Here is a 25,319-nt window from a genome sequence, read left to right as displayed (position 1 = left end):
GGAGATGAGTCTCATTGGCTTTCCTGCCTGGGCTGGCTTTGAACCATGATCCTCAGATCTCAGCCTCCTGAGTAGCTAGGATTACAGGTGTGAGCCACGGGCAACCGGTGAGATGTGCAGACTTTAGAAGGTCGGCACCTTGCTGAAGGTCTTACGGGAGTTCAGCTCCAGACTTCATACTTAAAGTCACCCTATCCTGTGGCCTCTCTCTTACCCCTTTCCAGAATGATGTCTCAAACTTTACCTGTGTAGCTGCGCATGCACATGTGTGCATACACGCACACACGCACACACGTAGACACACACACACACATGCACACAGTGGATTACATAGCACCAATATCAGCAAGGAAATAAAAGGCACAGAGACCTTCTCTCCATCAATTCCTGGGGCGCCAGGCAATCCGAGCTCACCCTGGGAGGGGACAGAAATTAAAAGGAGTTAAGGACACACAGTGAGACCAAAGGAGGACACTCTTAGGAGAGGAACACAAAAGTGCAATGCCTATGTGTATCTGATCATACAAAATAATATTTATAGAAATGAACTCCAGGAAATGGAAAAAAGGCTGTTTTTTTCTTTGTTGCTGTTTTTGTTTTCTTTTCCTTTTGTCTTGTTTGTTCATTTATCTGTCTTTGGGAAAGGTAAGCAGGGGCACAGAAATGGATGGACAAAGAGTGAACAAATGCAGCAGTGCTACTCACTGGACACTATGCTGAAAATAAACTATACAACTCATGGGTAGGAAGAGGGAAAAACTGGGAGAGAGGGAGGGAAGGGATGACATTGCCCAAAAAGAAATGGACTCATAGCCCAGCGCTGGTGGCTCACGGCTGTCATCCTAGCTACTCAGGAGCCTGAGATCTGAGGATCACAGCTCAAAGCCAGCCAGGGCAGGAAAGTCTGTGAAACTCTTATCTCCAATAAACCACTAGAAAACCGGAAATGGCACTGTGGCTCAAGCAGTAGAGTGCTCACCTTGAGCTGAAGAGCTTAGAGACAGGGCCCAATCCCAGAGTTCAAGCCCCATGACTGACCAAGAAAAAAAAAAAAGTACTCATTACCTGATTTAGGTAACTGTAACCCCTTACCTTCATAATAGCAATAATTAAAAAAAGGGAAATAATTCTTGGGTAAAGTCTTTCTTTCTTTCTTTCTTTTTTTTGGTCCAGTTGTGGGGCCTGAACTCTGGGCCTGAGCACTGTCCCTCAGCTCTTCAGCTCAAGGCTAGTACCCTACCACTTGAGCCACAGCGCCACTTCTGTGGTGCTAAGGAATCGAACCCAGGGCCTCAGGCATGCAAGGCAAGCGCTCTACCACTGAGCCAACTTCCCAGCCCCTTGGGTAAAGTCTTTCTCCTGAGACACCTGGGAAGCAGGTTGAGGAGTAGGCAGCTACAGATGTGGACATTTATTTACAACTTGCCATGATGACCTGCTGGACCACTTTCAGTGTTTCAATGTGTGTCTGAGGCTTCTGTGGAGGGGTGGGGGCGGGTGGAGCTAGCACCCAGGGAAAGAGGCAGTCACATTGGTTAGGGAGGTATAGAGCCCTTTTCTTCTGAGCCCTGCGAACAGACACAGGAGAGTAGGGCATAGGGGAGTGGTCTTGGAGAGAGGGTTTGGGGACCCTGTAGCAGCATGGGTACTGACCTTGGCTCCGGGCACCCCTGGTGGTCCTGGGGCTCCCTGTGGACCAGGAGGACCCTGAGTGTGTGTGAAAATCAAGCCAGTCAGTGGTGAGTCAGGGCTTTCCCCCACTGCCCACCCAGACCAACACTCGGGCCCAAGGCTTTGTCCAGCCAGACCAAGAGACCTGCTGCCCACTTCCCACTCAGCTTGGACTGATCCCCGGGATGGGCATCGGGCATTTGATAAGATACCACGTGTTGGTGCCACAGAGGGCCCAGAATTCCTCTGTCCCTCGGAGCCCATCTCCCCGCAATAAGGATTTCTTCACAATACTCTCCTGCTCACAGTTCTGTAATGGCTCCCTACTGTGTTTCCAAGCAAGCTGAAATCTCCCGGTGATGTTCACTTGGATAATCACATCCAAGAAAGTGGCCTAGCCCTGCCCTGTCTGTCTGTCCTGTGAGTGCTGGCCTTCTGGTCCCTGTTCCCTGCTGTCCCCAGGAGTTCCTCAGACACAGTGACCCCATTTCTAAATGCTGTCCCAACCCACGCTTTTCCACAGGTCACCTGCCTACCACAGCTCATTGCCACCCCCAATTCAACCTCCAGGCTCATGCTCCCCACCCGGGCGACACCCCATACAGCTTCGCAGTACCTGACAAGCTCTAGTCCTTATCTTTCCCCTCCTCTTCCCAACCTGCTCCCATTGGTGTCTCCACTGAGACATCACATCCAACTCCTGACTCCCTGCACTCATAGGGCTTCTACCAGCCAGCCGGGGCACACCATGCATGGGCAGGCCCTCAGGCCACAGCACACCACACCACACATCACACTACACCGTGCAGGCCTGGATTGGCCACAGTTACCATCAACATGTACTTCTCTGAGGCCTGCAGGAGATAATTGAATGGAAGCTCATTGGAGTCATGTGCCAATGTCCGGTGTGCCCTCTGATAACTATTCCACCCCTCACCGCAGCTCTTTCTCTTGGTACCCATGAGCAGCTGGCACCTGACTTCACTCTGCACTGGTCTGCACTCACCCCAGGTAGGCCAGGGACTGAGCAGGGATTGGAGGCCACACCCGGCCCAGGGTTCCTGTATTAGCCCTGGCCTCTCTTGTCCTCCATTTCACAGCAGTTATTAGAACATAGCCTTCTGGCCAACGATCCCTAGAAAGGCCCCAGGAGACGTTGCTAGGCATAGCACTGCTTCCTATCCCAGAGAGAGAGAGAGAGAGCTCTGGGGAGCTCAGGGGTCACATGAGCTGTATTCACAGCAGATTTCTTAGCCATGTGGGGTTCAATACCAGGTATAGAGGCCTTTGTGCCAAGCTGCTCCTGGTTCTTTGTGTAAAGAAGTACAAGACTAGTATGTAAAGCAAACCACTGTTCCCTCAGGAATGGACATTCAGGGTGCCTCTGGGCCTACCAGATCCCTACCTTTAGGGCATCCAAGATCCTGCCATCGTAGTCGATCACCACTGTGTCTCCTTGCTCACCTTTGAGGCCCTGGGGACCCTGAAATAGAAAAGTAAAATTTCCGGGAAGAGCTGCAGTGGTGGGTGCTTCTTCCCCTTCCCCAGGAAACAGAGGAGTCAGAAACTCTTCGGTTCCTGCCCAAGGTCAGCTCCTTGCACAGAGGACACCAACCCCACACCCAGAGCCTAGTCTCATCCCCCAGCCACCCACAAGGCCAACTTGGCAATGCTTGAGGGGACGAGACTTGAGGGGTGACACAGCCAAGGATGGGATCTGGAGGTCAACCTACAGGTCAGCTCACTTGGCTGCTAACAAAAGGTCTGTGTATGGATTTGCTCCTGGTGAGAAGGCCTGGGTTCAAGCTCCAGTGCCAGCAAACCCTAATCAATTAAAACACTAAAGAAGGTGCCCAGGTCCTGCAGTTCCATGGCTCCTCTGGGTCCCTGGATCCCACTGCCACGTGGAGGCTGCTTACCCGGGGCCCCGGGGCTCCGTCGGCACCTGGGTGGCCAGGCTCACCCTGTGGAGATACATGGTTGCTGGTGGTATACAGCTCCCTCTATACTCCTGCCCTGCCCCACCTTGCCTCCAGTTCCTGCTCCCCTAAGTGCCCAAGTGCTAGAGTCCTAACAGCTTATAAACCGGAACCACCTTCCAGGGAGGGGACCCACCATGCCCACCTCTGACCCACAGTGTATGGAGCTGGGGACACTGGGGCCAGGGGACACAGTGGGTAAGCACAGAGCCAGGCCTGACTAAGGCCTTGTCACACACTCCAATCCACCGTCATGGCCCGCCAGATCAGCCTCTGATTGAGTCCAAGGAGGTTACTGATCAGAACCCCCTAGTTAAATCACCTCTTTCTCTCTCTCTCTCTCTCTCTCCTCCTCTCTCCCCTCTCTCAACTGGGTGATGGGCCTTCAGGGGCTAGAGCAGAGCACTAATATCACCTTTGGTCCTGGGGCACCATCCATGCCGCTCTCTCCTTGGGGTCCCACACTGCCGGGCTCACCCTGAAACAGAAAGGCTCCCAGTGATGGGGGTGAGCAGGCCTCCCACTGAATGCACCGGGTAGGGGGAGGTACTCAGGACCAGGCTATTGCCTTCTAGTCTGGGTCTTGGCACATAGTTGGGGGCAGCTCAGGGTTGAGGAAGGTATACAGATGACACCTAGTTCCCAGCTTGGGGACAGGGCAGACAGCGGGTCATCTAAGGTAGGAAGCTAGAGGACTTGGGGGACAGATGGCTTGGGGAAGATGTCAGACGTTCCAGCATTGGGGCCCAAGGCCTTTCTGCTTCCTGCCCTGGCCATCAGCAACCATATCCCCCAGGATATAAAAGGGCAGAGATAGAGGCATTGCCAGGCCACTGTGGAAGGAGGGAGGGGGGAAGGACTGGAGGGGAAGGGCGTGTACATACCTTGGGCCCTGGGAGTCCGGGGGGCCCTGGTTGGCTGGGTATCCCATCATCCCCCTGAGGAGAGAAGAGCTAGAGTTATAGTCACCATACTTGGACACCTGGCCACACCCTCTGGTGGCCAGATGGCTCCTCCCTTTCCAGCACAATAAACCAATCCTAACACCAGCCTAGGGCAAAAGCAGTTCCTTCCTCCTAGCTTTGTAGGGCAGGGGTGGGGTCAGATCTATGTCTGTGCCCTAGTCCTGAGCAAGCCTCAGCAAGTGTGTGTATAAATAACAGACAGGTGACTGGATGGATACCCATCCATCCATCCACCCATTCACCACAGAGTTGGGAAGATGGAAAGAAACTTAGGGAAAGTTTCAACGATGGGGCAGTTTGCTGGGAACTAGTGTGTGTGTGTGTGTGTGTGTGTGTGTGTGTGTGTGTGTGTGTGTGTGTGTGTGTGTGTGTGTGTAGACTCTGTGTGGGAAAAGGTGAGGAAGATTATCCTGGTTTGGCAGTGGGATACCAGTTCCTATCAGTGGCCTCCAGAGAGGCCTACCTGCCATCCCAGTCTCTGAGGTAATGGGCCTTAGAATTTCCATTTCCAATGAGGTCCTGGGAGATGTTGGTACTGCTGGTCCCAGGACCACACTTTGAGAATAGGCTGCTAGCCTCGATGCAGGGTTGAATTTGATGTGTTTGAGGAAAAGGAAAGAATGAGTGAGTGAGGGAATAAATGAATGAAGCCTGGCTTCCCTGAAACATAGAACAGGTCAGCTGCCCACAGAGAGGACTTCCTGGGGACAGAGACACCTTTCTTATGGGGACACCCTGTCCTCAGCCTCTCCGCAGCCCCTGCCCATCTCTCCAGCTACTTCTTGACATTCTGGACAAGAAGCAATTCTGCAGGTTTCCCTCACCTTCTCTCCTGCCCATGGTCATGGAACTGAGACTCTCAACCCTACCATGCTTGCTTCAGTGGATATAGGGAGGGGTAGGAATGAAAGGGGGTGGTGGTGAGGGAGACTATCACTTGAGATGGGGAAAGGGATGAGGAACACTCACCTTGGGTCCTGGGGGTCCCTGAGGGCCCTGGAACAAGAGAAGGGGTTAAACATTATCTTACTGTGTGTGTGTGTGTGTGTGTGTGTGTGTGTGTGTGTGTGTGTGTGTGTGTGTGTGTGTGTGCTGTTATTGAGACTTGAACTCACAATCTGGGTGCTGTCCCTTAGCTTTTTGTGCTCAAGGCTGGCACTCTACCCCTTGAGCCTCAGCTCTGCTTCCAGCTTTCTGGGATTCAACTGGAGATAAAGAGTCTTATTGACATCCCCATTCTGGCTGGCTTTGAATCAAGATCTTTACATCTCAGCCTCCTGAGTAGCCTGGATGATGGTTGAGAGCCAACAGTGCCTGGCCACATGCGTGCACCCATACACATGCATGTACGCACGTAGGCATCCCAGATGTATGTTAGAAAGGGGTTTAACATCCGGGTCTGGGAACTACAGCTCTGCCAGCCCAGGCCTTGGAAATGCCCTGATACTCACCATCTGACCATCTTGTCCAGGCTCTCCCTTGGGACCCTGAGGTAACAGGAGAACAGCAATGAGGGACTCAAGGATGTCACATTAACTGAGCCCCACGTCTCACAGCTGGGGCTCTAAGTACATAACTGCAATTCATCTTCCCTGAACTCTGCCAAGTGGGGGTTGGTGTCTACACCTCACAGATGAGCAGGTTGAGGCTTATGGAGTCATGTGTCTAACACAAGGAAGGGACAGGTCAACTGCAGTGTTACCCTGATAGGGGATCCTGGGGCATTTGGGTGGAGGACTGGGTTCTGTCTTGGAAGGGAAGGGCAGGCTGGGGTCCTTGGGGTAGGGTTGGGGGTGTTTGAGTGAGGTGTGTGAGGCCTTCAGCGTTTGGGTTAGGACTACAAGAGGAAGCTGAGTCTAACAAGTCATTATGGGCAGGCAGGGGAAGCGGGGCTGGAGAAGACTGTCTGGGGGCGGGGAGAGTTGGGGTGATGACTGGGGCTGACTGCAGCTAAGGTCAGGGGCTATGGGACTATTTGGGACATCAATCTTGGTTTGGAATCAGGGTCAGAGTCTACAGGGAGTCAGGATTAGGATCGGGGTAATAGTGTGAATTGGAGGCATGAATCCGGACTTGGGAATGAGTTTGGGGCCAAGGTCTTGTTGGGGGTGAGGAACGAGGTCACTGTTAGATTCAGGCTTGGTTGGGGCAAGGGACTGGGTTAGGGCTCAGATCTAGAGTCACAGACAGGATTTGAATTGGGATTGGGCTTCAAGTTAAGGTTGGGTTTAGGTTCTGTGTCTGCATTGGGGTGAAGGTTGGAGCTGGGTTTGAAGTAGGGTTTGAATTGGGATTTGAGGTTGGCTCTGGGGTCAGGGTTTGAGGTTGGGTCAGTACAGGGCCAAAGTTTGGATACCCCAACTCCATGCCTTTTCTTACCACTGGGCCTTGAGTCCCCCTAGGTCCATCTTTCCCCGTGTCACCAGGAGGGCCACGGGCCCCAGGTGGTCCAGGGGGCCCCGGAGGCCCTGCAGCTCCATCTTGCCCTTGATCTCCCTAAAAGACATGGAGTTTAGCATGACCTTAAGGATGAAGGGAAGGATGCCCAGTCCCCCCGCCCCTAAAGCTCCTTAGACATGCAGTCCCTAGGCCTTCTGCTTCCTCCGCCCTTGAGACAGGCTGAAAGGGACAGTTTTCAATATGAGTTTCTCCATGGCCCTACAAAGGGATAGGTTGCTATCTATTGACTTAAGAGGCCCAACAGGACCTTTTATACTCCAAGAAAATGAGCTAACTGTTCAGCACCTGAAGCCTATGATATGGTGTTTAGGAGAGGACAGGTGCTAGAAATAGGTAAAAGTACATGTGCCACCCTGCCTTCTTTCCTGAAGGAAACCGAGTGTCTCCTGAAAGAACTTCCTGGTTCTCTCTCTCTGTGCTGGTCCTGGGACTTGAACTCAGGTCCTGGCTGTTTCTCTATCACTTGAGCCACAGCTCCGTTTTCAGCTTTTTGGTGGATAAAAGGCTCACAGATTTCTGCTGGGGCTGGCTTCAAACTGCAGTCTCGGCCCCGCTGAGTAGCTAGGGTTACCGACATGAACCACTGGTGCCCGGCTTACAAAACATTTTTGAATGGCAAAATTATACAAATGCACCCATTATGCAAATGCATCCATGTAATAACACTGCATAGAACAAACCACACACTTGAGCACACAAACAAATGAGGGTGTATAAAAATTAGGTCAGTCTGAGTAAGGCTAGTGGGTTGTATGTCAATTTCCTGGCTGTGAGATTAAACAACAGTAAAGCAAGATGTCTCCCTTGAGAGGAACTGAATGAAGGGTATGTAGTGTGTCTATTTATTGCACATGCGTTTAAGTCTATAATCATATCAAAATAAAAATAATGAACCAATATATATTATATATATTAAAGGAAATGCAAGAAAGGGAAATATTGTCTCATGCAACACCAAGTCCTCAACTATTGGATCCAATGTTAGTACTGGGTCAGACCTCAGGCAACCACGGCCTTCACCTTATGCCCACTCTGCAGGGGGGAAACCTACAATATAACTGACACCATGGTGTGTGTGTGTGTGTGTGTGTGTGTGTGTGTGTGTGTGTACACGCATGTGAATGCCAGTACTGGGGCTTGAACTCAGGGCCTTCCACTCTTGTTTGGATTTTTTTTGCTTATGGCTTCTTGAGCCAAACCTCAACTTCTGGCTTTTTCCTGGTTAATAGGAGATAATAATTTCATGGACTTTGATTCTCAGATCTCAGCCTCTTGAATAGCTAGGATTATAGGTATGAGCCACTGGCATCCAGCTAACTGGCACCTTCTTACTGCCCAACCCTAGCACAGGGCCCAGTGAAGGGCACATCAGGCCATAGTACCAGTAGTTCAGAGATAATTGCTTTTCTTTTTTTTCTCCAATTGTGGGGGGTTTGAACTCAGGGCCTGGGCACTGGTTTTTTTTGCTCAAAGTTAGTGCTCTACCACTTGAGCCAACGCACCATTTCTGATTTTCTGGTAGTTAATTGGAGATAAGAGGCTTACAGTCTTTCCTGCTCCGGCTGGCTTCAAACCATGATCCTCAGATCTCTGCCTCCTGAGTAGTTAGGATTACACTGGCACTTGGCTGAGATAATTGCTATTAACCTTTGTGATGAGCTAAGGGAACTCTGTTGTTCCATTTTACAGATGCAGTCTGTGGGGCCAGGGAAGGTACTCACTCCCTCTGGATTAGAACTAGGAGGGGCAGAGCCTCCTTTCACGGTCAAGGTCTCTTTTAGATGACTCTTCATCCGTGGGTTACCATGTCAGGGAAAGAGTTCAGCTTTCTAGCAAATCACACTTAAAACATAATGCCCTTGTTTTCCCAATTAACAACATTTATCAGAAGTCTTGAATGTCTACTACCATCCAGTTTTTCTGATCTGTCTGGCACCATTGAGGTCCTTTTCAAAACAGAACTCCAGACAGAAGGAAAGAAAATTGGCATTATGGTTAGGTCAACTGACTGTGTAACATTGAACCAGGAAGTGTTCCCTGCTACTTCCTGTGGTTCCTTTTACAGCATAGAGGCCCCTCCCAGTTTGGGAGTCAATGTGGCTTGGATTTTATTTATGGAGGCAGAAGGTGGAAAGTAGAGACACTTGGACAGGTCCTGGGTATATGTACAAGTCCTCAGCTTCTTTCTGGCTTAGCCCAACCCCTCCATCCTCAGGGACTGGATGTCTGAGGTTGGACCCTGGAAATTGGGGTGAGTAGGAGAGGGGAACACAGCAAATCAGCAGGCCCCCCCCCCCCCCCCACTTAGCCAGTCTACCTTGAGGAGGCGGAGATTGTATGGCCTGTGGTCTCTACTTATAAAACCCGCATTGAGCCGTGGGAAAACCATCTGGTCAGGCCAGCAAACAAGGAGTGTGTTCAGAAAGGTCAGGAGAAGAGGGTTTCAAAAAAAAAATATCACAAGGCTGCTTCTGGAGCCAAAGCCAATTAACCTAGCTCAGAGAAAGGCAGCTGCATGATGAGTATGCAGACTCCCCTGCTCCAAATGTCTGCGCTGTTGGCCCCTCCCTTGGGCTCCTTTGCTGCTGTCCATCAAGAGTGGAGGCCTCTTTCCCCACCCCTTGACTCCGTCACATACTGGGCCTTCCTGCTTTGCAGAATAGCTTCCATATAGCCACCCAGAAAGCAAACATCTTCTCAGCAGCCGCAAAATAACATGAGTATTTTTTCCTTTGACTTCAGAGACATACCAGCTTTCATTGTCCCTGGTCAAAGGACCAGCACAGGACAGCTCTGTCCCTCAGAACGGCCCAGATCACAAACATCCCATGATATTGCCCCTCTGTCCTCCATTTCCCAGAAACTAGACTCAAGGCCATGAATCTGCAGTGCTTGGCCCCAGCCCAGCCTGACTCCAAAGATGGAGGATCCCACCTCAGCCCTCACCCCAATGCCTCCTCTCCCCGGATTGTGCCCATTGTGTCCCAGTGGCTCATTTATCCTCCATTCCATTCCTGTCTCCAGCACACGTAGATGATTGATGGGAGTTGCAGTGACTTCCCTTAAACCTTCTTAGAAACAACTTGGTGTACAACTCCACTTGGCCTTTCCCTGAGCAGCCAGAACCTGCCTCTCAATCTCTGCAGCAAGCAAGGGCTTTTTACCCTGGAACATGCTGGAAGCAGCCAGGGAACTTGCTTAGGGCTAAGCGATTCACTGCTGAGACCCAGTGTGTGTGTGTGTGTGTGTGTGTGTGTGTGTGTGTGTGTATTCAGTCTCAGTTGAGGAGACCTTGGGTTCAGTACAAAGTATTTCTAAGCTGGTGCTGGGTGCTGGCTGAGGACTACAGTGAATCTCTACAGCACCTTTAAACTTTAAAGATCACTTGTCTGGTAAATGCTAGCGCTGAGCTTTAGGGTCAGCTCTGTTGACCGCCTGGCCTTCGCTTTTCTTGGTACCTGCTTTCTTTGGGAAGGTCAGTTTTAGTCAGAGACCAGGGTCATCCCCTCTATGTGGAAGATGCACTATCACTGTAAAGATTCAGCATGGGCCAAACCATGCTGCCTGGGGGCTTTCACACAGTGGCCAGGGGCAGAAATGGGGGACTGCCTCACTCCTGTTTCTGTAGTGAGCTCTCCAGGAGAGCTGGGATCTAGAGAAATCTAGCTACGCTATATGATAATAACAATACACAAACCATGTAGGGCAGGTGAGGGAGATGGTGCTCCATTCTTACCCGGGGGCCAAAGTCTCCTGGTGCACCCTGAGAACCAAACACAGGGAAATAAATCACTATGGCTTTTTGTTTTTTTTTTTTGAGGCTTCCTATTTCATATTCATCATGTACTCTGTACTTCTACGGACTGACTTCATGCTAACAAAAACAGGCAAACTTTCTGTTAATCTCTATTTCCAATAAGGAAACAAGAGTCACAAAGAGGCCTAGGAAATTGCCCAAGGTCACACAGCTGGAGATCATGTAGCCCCCTGATCTACAGCTGACTTCTAGCCATTTAAAGCTCCAGCCATGATGGCATAGGCCAACCGTCCTCACTTTGTTTTCTCAGACTTTGGACCAGTGAAGGACAACACTGATTAACTGTATATGAATTGATTAATTGTATATTAATTATATATTAAGCCAGCAAGTTTTGGGGCAGTGTGTTATATAATAATAGATACCAAGAACACCAGTTCCCTCTGGCTTCAAAGCTTCTACTTGAATTATTTCTGTGGCTCAATGGCATCTGCCAGAACCAGTGAGAAGACAATCAGCCACCTGCCAACTGGTGTCTTCCTCATTGCCAAAGAACTTTCAGATCTCTCCTGCAATCGTCCCCAGTGCTCTTTGAGATTAGTTTGAATTCACAGATGGGGAAAGGAAGGACCGCAGAGCAGGCAGCTGGCCCAAAGCCACACAGTTGGTGATGGGCCTTTCAGTTGGGATGGTGGCCTGGAACTCTTTACCTAATAGGTCACATCCCAGCGAAGTCTCCTACTCAAAGCTCTTGCTTTGCCATCTCCAAATTTCAGATCAGGGGTAAATGTGGCCTGACCATTCCAGCCCTTCTAGAAGTCTGCTCTGGACACATCTCTCTATTTATTTATTTTTTTGGTTGTGGGGCTTGAACTCTGGGCCTGGGTGCAGTTCCTTAGCTCTTCAGCTCAAGGTGAGTGCCCTACCACTTGAGCCACAGTGCCACTTCTGGCTTTTTCTGAGGAATCGAACCCAGGGCCTCATGCGTGCGAGGAAGTACTCTACCACTGAGCTACCTTTCCAGCCCCTGGACACATATCTCTTTAGCTCCCTTCCAAGGCATGTGCCCATCAGGGTGGTCTTGGACACAAGGGGCTAACAGCTAGCCCTCTGCCTCTGTCTTCTCTCTCCCAGAGAGAAAGCCATGAACACTATTCAGTTTCCCCAGAACCTTGCTTTCCCTGCTGGGGTAGACTGTGTCCTGTTGTTATGCTCTGCTGCCAGAATTCAGATTCGACCCTCCAAGCATACTCCCTTCCCAAATGTTAGCCTCACAACCACCTTAGAAAAGAGGCATTATGTGCCCTATATTATAGACGGGGAACCGGAGGGACTAGGAGGGGCCGTGGCTTGTTTAAGGTCACACCCTGGAAGGTGCTGGAGGCAGGTCTCTGGAATCCTTCATCAGCCCACAGCATCTGGACAAGTCTCCAGCAATACTCACCTTTTCCCCTTTGGGGCCTGGAAGTCCCTGGAGAGGAAGATGGAGAAACAACAGGTGTGAGGGAGAAGGATTAAGTTGGTACCCCTTCCCGCTGCCCCACGGATTTGGGGGATGAAGGGCCTGTGATGCTGAGCAGAGCTGTGGGCAGCTGAATGGAAAACTACACACAAGTCTGTCAGTCCTTAGTAAGAACTGCATTTGCCTTGTGGGAGCTCCAGACCTCAGTCTCCAGCATGAGGGAGATGAGGGACTGGGTGTCACCAGCAAGGGTCCATGGGCAGGAAAAGGGGCACACACACTAGCTACTCCTCTCCTGGGGCACAGATCCTTACTGATTAGCATCTGCCTGGGCCTAGATGCTGGTGAAGAGGTCATTATCCTGGGGTGTTTGTATGGAATCTGTAAGGTGGGTTGTGACAGAGATTTTTCTCTCCAGAAGCATATTATCTTTTGAGATCAGCAGCCTGGCATCCAATCATCCCTGAACTGGTTGGTCATCCATCTATCCACCCAATCCATCCATCCATCCATCCATCCATCCATCCATCCATCCATCCATCCATCCATCCTCCCATCCATTCATCCATCCTCCTATCTACCTATCCATCCATTTTCCTTTTCATCCATCTATCTATCTATCCATCCATCCATCCTTTCATCTATACATTAATCTTCCTGTTCACCCATTCATCCATCCTATTCATCCATCCAGTCATGCATCTATCCTTCTATCCATCCAACCATCCTCCCATCTACCTTCCTTCCTTCCCCCCTTCTCTCCTCCCTTCCTCCCTTCCTTCCATTTTTACTGTGGGGGTGGCCCCTTGTGAACCGTGTTGGCTGCAAGGGAAGCATCTCTTTCAATCCCAACCTTCTATGGAAGGTCAGTTCACAGCATTGTTCATAGTACTCAGAATCCCCAGCCTGGGGAGTTCACCTTGGGGCTGATATCCTTGACCAAGTACTGAGCTACTTACCAGCCTCTATACCATCCTAAATGCAACTGGTTTGCTCATTCATTCATTTAGTCCACCTAGATGGTCAGTTCTCTCCTTTTCTCTTTTAATAATTTGGTCTATGAATGAAATCATTCATGGTCTCCTTATTATATTCTATAAATCCATGCCTATATAATTATTAATTACTTCACTGGACAATCTATTCATGCATTTATCTGTCTATCAAGTCCATCTCTATCTGCCAATCCCTCCACATCCAGTTGTTCATGTAATTGTGCCGTGTTTCCCAGTGCATCTTGTTCAGCTGGCTCAGGATGTACGTGGATGATAAGCTCTTGGACCAGGTGTTGAGACTTCTCAGCCTGATGCTCACCCCATAGCAGAGACACGGTGTGCCTGAGGCTAGCTGGGGTCGCTTGCAGACTTCTGAAGGCTGCCTGAGGGCTGGCCACAGACCCCCAAATCCCAAGACAGAAATGAACCTACCCATCTGACAGCCAAGAAGGGAAAGGGACTTATGTCTGCAGTCAGCAGGTGATGGACATACATATATCCAAGTGGCTTCTCTCTCCCCTGAACCAAACTCCCTGGGTTCCCTTTCCTTGCGTGCCCCATGGCCACTCCCACCCCATCCTGGGACCCGCCTGCTCCTCTCACTTACGGGTTTGCCATCCAGACCCAGGGGGCCCTGCAAAACGAGAGAGCAAAGGTCACACACAGGAATGGCATAGATGAACGCCTGTCTTGAACCCAGGAGGATGGGGACAACATTCGCAGGCTGTCTGCTCCTCACAATTCCTTCCTCTGACCCCCCAAGTGTTCTCTAAAGATACCCCTCCCCCAACAGTGCTTGGGTAGGGCTGCTGGTCAAGGTGACAGATGCAGATAGGAGGCCGACACCCACCCTGGGCCAGAGTGTCATGCCTGGACATCCCATGGTGGGTTTTTTTGGGGAGGGGCGGAGGGATTGGGGAAGAAGCCTACTCCCCCGATGAGGTGGAGCCTGAGCTCCTGGGGCCATTAGACAGCTGGAGAGAGAGTCACAGAGAGGAAGGCAGAGCTGAGTTGGAAAGTCAAGGCTGCAGGTGCCCCGCCCACTTGTTTGTGCACCCAGACTGATTCGCCTACGCCAGCTTGAGTTGGAGGAGTCCTGGCAGTTCTCTGAGCATCCGGCATGGCTGTGGATTGTGCATGCAAAAGAACACGGCCAAGAGAAGCCAAACAACACCAGGGTAGGTGCTGAGCGCTGGGGCATCTCAGGGGCCTCCAGGGCTTCTGCGGTGTCTGTAAAGAGCCAGAGACCACAGCACGGTAACACCTACTAGATACCCTTCACCAGTCCACCAGCGAGGCTCTCCTCTCTCCTTCCTCCTCCCCAACCCATGCAGGGCTGTAGGGGATTCTATCCAATGGGGACACAGATTAAAGTCTCTGCCAGATCCTGTTCCCCTTCCCATCACCATCCCCTCAACCCCACAGACCCTACAGCATAGCCTGGAGCACATACTGCCTACCTGCTCAGTTCTCTTTCCCCCCACCTTTTTTGTCGGTTGTGGGGCTTGAACTCTGGGCCTGGGCACTGTGCCTCAGCTCTTCAGCTCAAGGCTAGCACTCTACCACTTGAGCCACAGCACCACTTCCGGCTTTTTTTTTTTCTTTTTGCTTATGTGGTGCTGAGGAATCGAACCCAGGGCCTCAGGCATGCAAGGCAAGCGCTCTACCACTGAGCCACCTTCCCAGCCCCCCCCCTAAACTCCCCCCCCCCCCCCCCATCAAGGTTAGCTACTTGAGCCACAGCTCTACTTCTGGCTTTTTGGTGGTTAACTGGAAGAGTCACAAGGATTTTCCTGCTCAAGCCGGCTTTGAACCTCATTTCCTCAGTTTTCTGTCTTGAGCCACTGGCACCCAGCAAATCAACTTGTTTTCACCAGTAAGAAAGATAATGTGCTACTACAATCCAGGTTGACTATCCCTTATCCAGAATGCTTGGAAACAGATAGAGTGTCTTGGGTTTCAGGGTTTGGAGTAGCATAAGCATCCTTCATCTAAAAACCCCAACTCCACAATGCTCAAAAATCTTCGCCATGAAACAGTTTCACACTCAAAATCACTAAAAATACTTTACAAAATTACCTTCACGCTAGGGGTGTGTGTGTGTGTGTGTGTGTGTGTATGAAGCAAATGAATTTCATGTTGATTTCATACATACACAAATACCAATGGTGGAATATCTCAGAATCTTAAATGCTTGGGACCAGAATCCTTTTTGGAGTTTTCTGGATTTTGGAATATTTGCATTTGCATAATAAGGTATCTTGGGCAAGGGGCCAGAGTCTAAACGCACTGTCCATCTATGTTTCATTTTTTTTTGACAGTTGTGGGGCTTGAACTCAGGGTCTAGTGCAGTCCCTGAGCTTTTTTGCTCAAGGCTCTTGTTACACCACTGAGTCACAGCTTGACTTTTGTTTTTTAGGTGGTTAATTGGAGATAAGAGTATCACGGACTTTTCTGCCTGGGCTGGCTACAAACCTCGATCCTCTGATCTCAGCCTGAGTAGCTAAAATTACAGGTGCCAGCCACCTGTAAATTTATATAGACCAGCCTGGTCTATATTTCACATGTACATTATCCATGTAGCTTGAAAGTAATTTTATACACTATTAATAATTTTGTGCTGTGTAGAATTTTCCTCTTTGGATTGTCATGTGGGTGCTCAAGAAGGTTTGGGTTTTGAAGCATCTCATATTTTTAGAGGAGGGATGTCAACCTGTCATAACCAGCAGAAAGAAGAGGTTCATATACAGCCTTTGTTCTGGAGGTTCAAAGCGTGGAAAGGCTATATCCAGATTTGGGGTAAGAGGTTGAGAGACTAGAGAGAGTAGAATGTAATGCTCAGGTTTAGACTTTTTTTCTGTATGTGTATGTGTGTGGTGGTACTGGGGATTGAACTTAGGGTTTCATGCTCTTGTTTTTCTGATCGGGACCAGTGCTCTACCACTTGAGCCACACTAGTCTAGCTTTTTTTATCGGTTGTAGGACTTGAACTCAGGACCTGGGCTTTTACCTTCAAGGCTAGTGTGCTACCACGTTAAGCCACAGCGCCACTTCCTGTTTTCTGGTGGCTAATTGAAGATAAGAGTTTCATGGACTTTCCTACCCTGGCTGGCTTTGAACCACGATCCTCAGATCTCAGCCTCCTGAGAAGCTAGGATTATAGGCACCACCCACCAATGCCTGGCTAGTTCAGTTTTTTTCCTAGTTAATTGGAGATAGAATCCCAAGGACTTTTCTGCCTAGGCTGGCTACGATTCTCAAATCTCAGCCTCCTGAATAGCTAGGATGATAGGTGTGAATCACCGGTGTCTGGTGACACTCTTTGGGTCTAACAGGTTGGAGTGTGGGAAGAGGGAAGGACAATGTGGGAGGAGAAAACTTTTTACCTGGGGACAGGTGTGGTAGCACAAGCCTATAATCCCAGCACTGAGCAGCTTGAGGCAGGAAGATGGAGAGTTTGAGACCAGCCTGGGCTACATAGCAAAATCTTGTCTGAAAACACCCAAAACAGAAACACCCTCCCAAATAAACAGGGAAAACAGGTGAGAGGCCTTCTTCTCTTACTTTCACATGGCTCTATCCCTGTTATTTCTCTGGTTCTGGTTTCACTGGGTGCACTGTGGGTAAACTCTGGCCTGGCCTGGGGGTTTCTTGGTGGGCTGGTCCAGCCTCTGTCATCTGGTCCATCTGTGTCCTTGAGTATTCTGGCGCTTTCCATCGTTAAGTCTCTGCTTAATGTGTCTCTTTTCCCCTTGCCCCCTTTTCTACCTAGTGAGGGCTGAGATCCTCAGAGGATCTCAGTGCTGGGCAGCCTTCCTGGCCCCAGGGTAGTTGATCTCCTCTGCTGCCTGGGAGCTAATGATCCTGTCTGCTGGGTCAAGAGCAAGCTGCCGCTTTTCCTGGCTTGATCCCCCCACCCCCACCCCAGGCTGCCCCACATTGTGGTGGCCAATGCTCTAGACAATGTGCATGGCCGCTCTGGGAGAGCTTGTGGCGGCAGGAAACCAGGGTAATTCTGAAAATTGAGGTCTAAGTGCTTCCGGCTGGCTGGGGCTTTGGATTTCAGAATGGTGGACTGTGTGTGTGTGTGGGGGGGGGGGCACTCAGGATCTTAGGAGAGGAGAATGGGGCCATTCCAAGGTCTTAGGGGTCCAGGTCAGAACACTGCGCCCAGCCACAGCTCTGGTCCTCATCACCCAGGTCACCAGATGCTGCCCCGGCTGTCCGGGCTCCTGGTTGTCATGACCAAGACTTTCTGCCCTTGGCCGGATCATGTGGGAAACTCTCCCCCATCCCCACTCTCAGACCCTGCCAGGCAGTCTAAGGGCTGCGACCTGCCGATGGCCCTCTTGGTTACCATGATTTAACACAGGACCTTTCTGCAAGAACTGCAAGAAGAAAAGAAGTCATGGGCTGCTGACTAGTAGCTCCTCTAGGAAGGGTAGGGAGCTAGACCTTGCCCAGCCTGGGTTCAAATCCCTCCTCTGAGTCAGAGTACAAAGCCGATTGGTGCCCCAAGTGTTCTAGGCCCTCCCCTGGATGATCAAAGCCTTGGAAACCACCAGTGGTTTTCATTGCCTTCTGCTCTCCACGAACCCCCCACAGCTGCTTACAAGCCTTAGCTCTGCCTTAAGTCACTCTTTCCCTGAGATCAGCTGGGCTCCAGGATGTCTCTAGATGTGCAAGAAGCAAACAAACTATAGGCTGCACATGAGCAAAAACCGATAAAGTCCCCAGAGCTGGCCCGGCCCCTGGCCCCACCGAGGGACAGGCATGGCCTCCAGCCTCACTGGCCTTTTCTGAAAAGTAAAGGCCCTGCTGTTCTTCCTTCCCTCCTTCCTTCCATGCTTTCTTCTTCTTTTCCCTCTCCTTATCCTTCTTTCTCTTTTTCTCCTTCCTTTTTTTTTGTCAGTTGTGGGGCCTGAACTCTGGGCCTGGGCGCTGACCCTCAGCTCTTCAGCTCAAGGTGAGCGCTCTACCATTTGAGCCACAGCGCCACTTCCGGTTTTCTGGTGGTTTATTGGAGATAAGAGTCTCACGGACTTTCCTACCCGGGCTGGCTTTGAACTGTGATCCTCAACTCTCAGCCTCCTGAGTAGCTAGGATGACAGGCGTGAGCCACCGGCACCCGGAGTCAGAACCTGGCTTGTGATGGTCTTTTAAATGACAAGTTCAAGTCAAGTCCTAGGTCAGTGTTCCTTGTTTCCTCCTCTTCCAACCCAAAGCTAGGTATGTGGCTCCGTGGGCAACCAACACAGAACTGGGTCTACAGCCTTGGTATAGGCAGCAATGGGGGTGACCTTCAGGAGGTCCTCTGGGTGGCCAGCACCAGGACATTGTGCTGTGCCAACCTAATCAGGGTCCCACAGAGCCGTCTTTGGAGAAATGTGACCAAGAGTGGCAAAAGGGGGGAGGTTTTTGATGAAGTAAGTTCAGGGTATGGAGTCAGACGATTCCATGCCTGGGACTTGAAGGTATTCATTAAGTCAGGCGCCAGTGGCTCATGGCTGTAATCCTGACTACTCAGGAGGCTGAGACCCAAGGACTGTGGTTGAAAGCCTGCTTAGGCAGAAGAGTCCATGAGAGTCTCATCTCCAATGAATCACCAAAAAGCTAGAAGTAGAGTTGTGGGCTCAAGTGGTAGAGTACTAGTCTTAAGTGAAAGAGCTCAGGGACAGCACCCAGGCCCTGCATTCAAGCCTCTGGTACTCCCTGCTAGCTCCATCTAGGCAGGGAAGAAGACAAGTGTGGGGAGGGGGTCAGGCAGGGAGCTGGTCCTTCTGATTGTGGCTCAACCCACTCTGAGATCAGCCAGGGCATCTCTAGAACTGAACAGTCAATGGGCCGTGCTCAGATACAGACAAGGATAAATGTTCCCACAGGCCAGAGCTGGGTGACTGTGTGGCTTTCTGGTTGTAATTAATGCTGACAGCTACCCATCCCATGGGGGGCGGGCGGGGATAGAGTGGGGGAGGAGGGGAGTGTGTGGAGCCCTCAAAATGCACTGGGATGAGAGGACTTACCAGGATTATCAGCCCAGGGCCTGGTAATTATGCCCCAGATGTTGACAATTCATCAAATTACAAGTTTGTCGGGATCTGAGGTCCCAGCCTGGGAAGCAAACATTCCTGTGTGAAGGCCCCATGGTCCTCCTCCCAGCCTCCATCAGGGCTGGCCAGCGGGCCAGGGGGTGGGGAGCTGGCCTCCTCGGGGCAGGTCAGTCCCGTATGGTTCTGATTTCTCAGGCCAGGCTGTTCGTACACACATGGACAGCAGTAAGACAGTCTGGCGCTTAACCATTTCCTAAACTTGAATTTCCTGACCCAGAGCAAGGGAAGAAAAGCCCTCTAGGCCTAGGCCTAGCTATGGCTTGTGCTTTTCCCCTTACATTGGGTGCTTTGCATGTCTGCATGCATTTACAGCACCCTAACTCATAGTGAGCATCAGAGGCTTGATGGCTGGGGTGCTAAGCCTGTACTTAGGGTCAGGGACTAGGCCTCTTCCTTACTCCTTGGTCTTGTCCATCATTGCTTCCTTCTCTGCTCCTGGTTTGGTTTACAGAGTGAAAGGCTGGCTTTCATGCTGTCTTTCCTAGAACCAGCTTTGGTTTTTGCTCCTAACTGTGGACCTAGAAGATCTCCTAGCCGTTCGATACTTGGAGGCTAAGAAACCAGCTGGCTTCTATTTTGGGGGAAAGGGTATGCTTTGTGAAAGGCAGAATGTGCTGGAAACAATTTCACCTCTCCATATTACACATGAGGTGGTGTTTATGGCCCTAAAGCCTTTGAACCTATCCCAAATACCAGCTTAGATTTCACCTTCAGCCATTACTGATACTTGGCGGGATGAAATGTGATTACTGTGTCAGGTATCAGGAAAAATTGCTCCTGGTTGGGGTGGAGAGGGAAAAGGGCCTTGTCTTCCACTGGGTGTAGGAGGATGGGGGATGGGAACTGGGAGTCTGCCTGTGTCCACCCAAGAGGCTTCTAGCAAGATGTCATCCTAGCAGTGTGAAGCAGTCCAGAAGTGTGGCTCAAAGTCACAAGGCTCACGACAGAGCAAGGGACAGGGTGCAGACAGCCAGCAGAGATGGAGGCTGAGGGATCTCTACTTTATTTGTGTGTGTGTGTGTGTGTGTGTGTGTGTGTGTGTGTGTGTGTGTGCCAATACTGGGCTTAAACTCAGTATGTGGGTAGATTTGTTTTCTTTAGCTCAAGGCTACATTTCCACTTCTGGAGTTTTGGTAGTTAACTGGAGGTTGCACAGACTTTAGGCTAGTTTCAAACTGTGATCCTCAGATCTTAGCCTCCATTATAGCTAGGATGACAGGCAGGAGCTATTGGGACGCAGCTAATTCACGAATTTTGAGTCTCTCTCCAGTTCAACTTCAGGCTCTGAGGAGGTAAGGGCCCTGGTTGTATTTTTTTTTTTTTCTGTCACTAAGCCTCAAATGCCAAGGAGCCTCCAACCCAGTGAGAACAAGAAATAGTTGTTGAATGAACTGTCTAGGGAATGAATGAAACATCCAGTTTCCTGCAGGCACAGGTGAAGGGTCTGGGAACAGTAGAGGGCGCTCTTGAACTGCTGTTGGTGGCCCTGCTGGGAAGGCCAGTGAGGATAGGATGCTGGACCTCGATGCTGCCCCATGATGTTACCTTTAGCCTCAATGCCACTCCGTCCCGCCCACCCCCGCCGGGCTCAGTGACCACCATTGTGGCAGGGAGTATCAGCCAACCTAGTTTTTATGTTCCGTCTTGGGGAATCTCATGGCTCATCTTACCTGGCTCTCCCAATGGCTGAAGAGGCCAAGGTTTGAACGGGTTGCAATGTACCATGACCATTCTCAGTGGAGGCCCCACATGGGACAGTGGGGCCCATGTGGGGCCAGTCCCTGATTTGGGGTAAAGCTGCAGGTGAACAGTTTTACACAGACTTGACTGCGTTCTATTAGGTCTCTTTCCTTGGGAAACTCGAGCTTGGCTCAGTGACCTATGCAGGTTCAAGCTTTCTCTTTCATACTGAAGGCAGTGGGAAGTAGGTGCCAGCCTGCAGCCAGCCTGAAGAGTACCTCTGCAAAGACACCATCACAGGCAAAGCAGCAAGGCACAGGCCTGCCTCTTCCACTCCCATTCCGCCTCTTCCCCCCCAGCAGCGCAATCCTGGCTAAGTGGTCTCTCAGAGGCTGGACAGAAAGCCTCTGGGTTGGGTTTGTTCATGCCTGTAATCCTAGCTACTCAGGAGACTGAGATGTGAGGATTATGCTTCCAAAGCAGCCAAGACAGACAGATCTGTGAGATTTCTGATCTCCAGCTGACCAGCCAGAAGTCAGAATCGGAGGCTCAAGTGGTAGAACATCAACCTTGAGTGCAACTCTGAGTTCAAGCTGCAGTACCTGCACCAAAAGAGCAGGGGTGGGGAGAAGCTTCTGGATCCCTGCCAAGAAGGTACTACAACCAGAGATAAGGGCAAGGCTTCTGGAACCTGCAGGTAGAGCTATTTCCAGTCCCTTGGCTTGCACACATAAGGTATTCATGAGGACACTGGAGGCAAAGTGGTTGACCAAGACAAAGGGGCAAACTCAAGGAGTACCTGCCCTGGTTGTGGTTTGGGGAGAGAGGGGTTCTGGGAAAAAAGACTGGCATGGTGACCCTATGTGCAGGCCCAACTTAGTGTCCCTGAGTCTCCAATCTGTGGATCATTATAAGGGACTCAGGAAGTCTGCTTTCATTCTTGTCCTTGCTCCGCTCAGAATTGGGGGTAGGGGGGTGGGGGCGGGGCGGAGGGGGGCTGGGGAACTGCCCTGTAGGGGTCAGATGAGACTGAGCTAGAGGCTGTTGAAATCGAAAAAAAAAAAAAAACCCAGATGAATTTGGGGGTATTATGGATGAATCATTTAACTAATTACATTTTTACAATCAAAGCTGTTTTTGAACTAGAGAGTGCAAGAAAGCATATGAATGTGTGGTTCTCTGTGGTTCTTTTTTTTGTTTGTTTGATTAATTCCAAACAGTCCAACCCCAGTTATTCATTTCAAAATTGGTTCCAGGCTCAGGCCCTGTCTCACAGATCACATCCAGCTCTGAGCTTACACGGTCCCAAATGGGCCTCAATTGTCGATGTACTATGATTGATGCTGGAGGACAATGCGCAGTCCCTGCTTCTGGGGGTCCCTTGAGTTTAGCCAGATGGGTCCTGCGCATGGCGCTCAGGCTTAGGAGATGCTGGGGTTTAGAGATCGGATTCTGCTCAGAGCTGGCCTGAAAGTCTCACCAACTCTCATTTCTCAAAAAACAATTTTTTTTTCTGGTTCCAGGGCTTAAATTGTACATTGCTTTCTTGCTTGGCTGGCACTCTACTACTTGAGCCATGCCTCTAGCCCTGCTTTTGGCCCTTTTATCCAGCCCAGGTTGGCTACAAATAAGTAAGTGGTGCTCCTGTAGAGTTTAGCCTTTTGAGTAGCTAAAGATTGTAGGCATGAGCCACAGGTGCTTAACTGGGATTCTTTAAGTTAGACCTAGTTTTTGTTTTAAAAAGCAGAAAGAGGGGTTATCAAGGAGACAATAGCTCCGGGACTGGATCCCACGGTAGAATAGACAGGAAATATCTGCTTCTATGGAAGATGAGAGAATTCTCCTGGTCACATGTAGGTAGCTCTGGAACCTTCTCCCCCCCTAGTCTTGCTGGGCCCACTCCTGATGGGCAGGCTGGCTGGTGTCGTGGGATGGCATCCTGCAGCCTGGGTGCTAATCTAGGCTTTGGCATGTGTGTGGACTCTCTGCCAGCTAAGTCTCATCACCCTCATTCATGGCTTGCGTTCCTCATCTGTCAATCAAGGCTGAGACCCAGCCCCTAATCTTTGCCTTTGCTCCCGGGCATCTTGTGGGGTAAGTTGGCAGCTTTTCCCTCTCTGTCCTCAAAGGAAGCTTTTCTTTTGGTGGGGAGGCAGGACTTCAAACCCTTGGCTGCTGTGTCTGGGGCAAGTGTTTTCTACAGATATAGATCAAGTTCAGTTGTGTCCCAAACCACTACATTCCCCCACCTCCCCAATCCCTCATCCTGCCCCAGGAACTTCTCCTTGTGTCCTACGTGGTTCTACTCCATCAAGCCCTGGCCACCACTTTCCTTTCACCTTCTGCTATTTCTCTGCCACTTGTGCACTGGCTTTTGCCAACCTAGCCTTGAGTGCATCCTAGATGCACACATCTTGCTTCAACTTCATGAACAGTATTCTTCCTTGCCATTTCTCCATTTGGGATCCTTTCTCTTCTTCCATTGCAGCGCCCAGGTCACCTCCAGCCTCTGGGCGATTTATTCCAAACTCTACCCGAGCATCCGCTCCCCATACAGTCCCTCACTCTACCATTGTCTTCAAGAAATGATGACACTGATTTCTGAAGGTGTCAAACCAGAAGGCTCAACCCGAAGGGTCTAGAACCCCCACATACTGAAGACTAGAAAGTGAGGCTTCTCATGTAGTCAACAGCAGATGAGAAAGTCTAGTTTTCAGTGCAAAACTTAAAGTGGTAGCCAGGCCCTGGGTTGTAAGGATTGTGGTTCAAAGCCAGCCCAGGCAGAAAAGTCCCTGGGAGACTCTTATCTCCAATTAGTTACAGAAAAGCTGGAAGAGGTGCTGTAGCTCAGTTGGTAGAGTGCTAGCCTTGGGCAAAAGTGCTCAGAAACAGTGCCAAGGTCCAGAATTCAAGCCCCATGACTGATTAAAAAAAACTCCAAAAACCTCAAGGTGGAGACAAGGTTAAGCCCTACAGGACACACAATGACAGAGAGTCTTTTTAGAGGACAAGGTTGTGGTAAATCAGATACTTTCTAGAAGTCACATTGTGTACCTGCTCATTCCATCCTTCTATCCCATGGAAAATTGTCCTTTCCCACACAGCTCTCTGGAGACTGAGACAGGGCCTAATCCAGGATGTGACACCATGTAGATTTGTTGAACACAGCCAAGTCTCTTTTTTAAGAGATGGCATTTGGGCACAGATGGCTCATGCCTGTAATCCTAGCTACTCAGGAGTCAGATACCTGAGGATCATGGGTTAGGGTGAGTTTTAGGGTTAGGGTTGGGGTTAGGGTGAGGGGTAGGGTTAGGGTTAGGGTGAGGGTTAGGGTGACAGTGAGGGTTAGGGTGAGTGTTAGGGTTAGGGTGGGGGTGAGGGTTAGGGTTAGGTTTAGTGTTAGTGTTAGGGTGAGGGTTAGGGTTAGGATTAGGGTTAGGGTTAGGATTAGTCTGAGGTTCAGGGTGAGTTTGAGGGTGACAGACATCTACCATTAACCACCGAAAATCCAGAAGTGGAGCTGTGTCTCAATGAATAGATGGCCAGACTTGAGTGAAAAAACTAAGTGACAGTACTCAGGTTCTAACTTCAATCTCCAGTACTGGTACTCTCTTCCCCAACAAAAGAGATGACAACACTATTTTAATCACATACTGACTGATTCTTGTCCTCCAAATGCAAGGATGCAATGCCAGGGATCTACTGCAGGCCTCACCTTTAACTCACAATGTTCTGAGCTCACAATTCCTAACTCCAAGATTATTTTCTGACCCTGGGTCAAAATCACCTAATAAAGGTGAGTGATTTCAAATACTATACCTGCAATTCTAGTCTTTACCACCAGGTGGCAGTACAACAAAACCTTAACAAATCTCTGAGCCGAAGGTAATGAAAATACACCCTAAATTAAACCAAGATACAGAGACAAATGTATATTTAAAAACTTATCATATTTAAAGAAATGAAAAGTATAATAATACCCACAATAGGCCAGAGTTTGGAGAAACATGCACTGTTGGTGGGAATGTAAATTAGCACAGCCTCCGGGAGGGAAATTGGCAGTACACATCAAAAGTCTAAAACATATGCTATCCCTTTGGTGCAGCAATTCCACTTCTAGACATTTATTCTGCAGAGATAATCATGGAAATAAGCCTGCATTGATTCCCAGGATGGGTACGGATGAAAAATTATCAGTCCAAATAATATAACTTGGAGTTCGCATACAGCTGATTGTGTG

At 50.1% G+C, this 25,319-nt stretch overlaps 1 protein-coding gene across 1 annotated transcript in view; it reads right to left on the bottom strand.

The window, feature by feature from the left end:
• Positions 1 to 25,319, bottom strand: part of Col23a1 (collagen type XXIII alpha 1 chain) — a 195,672-nt gene that overhangs the window by 10,889 nt on the left and 159,464 nt on the right. Inside the window, exons 6-17 of the mRNA XM_042688925.1 lie at positions 13,897 to 13,923; positions 12,277 to 12,303; positions 10,812 to 10,838; positions 6,995 to 7,111; positions 6,067 to 6,102; positions 5,585 to 5,611; positions 4,535 to 4,588; positions 4,066 to 4,128; positions 3,591 to 3,635; positions 3,077 to 3,154; positions 1,654 to 1,707; positions 371 to 415 (exon numbers count right to left, since the gene is read on the bottom strand). Coding sequence (XP_042544859.1) covers positions 371 to 415; positions 1,654 to 1,707; positions 3,077 to 3,154; positions 3,591 to 3,635; positions 4,066 to 4,128; positions 4,535 to 4,588; positions 5,585 to 5,611; positions 6,067 to 6,102; positions 6,995 to 7,111; positions 10,812 to 10,838; positions 12,277 to 12,303; positions 13,897 to 13,923 — 600 coding nt within the window. The remainder of the gene's footprint in view (positions 1 to 370; positions 416 to 1,653; positions 1,708 to 3,076; positions 3,155 to 3,590; positions 3,636 to 4,065; positions 4,129 to 4,534; positions 4,589 to 5,584; positions 5,612 to 6,066; positions 6,103 to 6,994; positions 7,112 to 10,811; positions 10,839 to 12,276; positions 12,304 to 13,896; positions 13,924 to 25,319) is intronic.

This window comes from Dipodomys spectabilis, unplaced genomic scaffold (assembly GCF_019054845.1).
Source record: "Dipodomys spectabilis isolate Male_0828 unplaced genomic scaffold, ASM1905484v1 ptg000119l, whole genome shotgun sequence".
NCBI classification, from domain to species: domain Eukaryota; kingdom Metazoa; phylum Chordata; class Mammalia; order Rodentia; family Heteromyidae; genus Dipodomys; species Dipodomys spectabilis.
The sequence above is the reverse complement of the archived record's forward strand: the minus strand, read 5'-3'. Positions and strand labels throughout refer to the sequence as shown.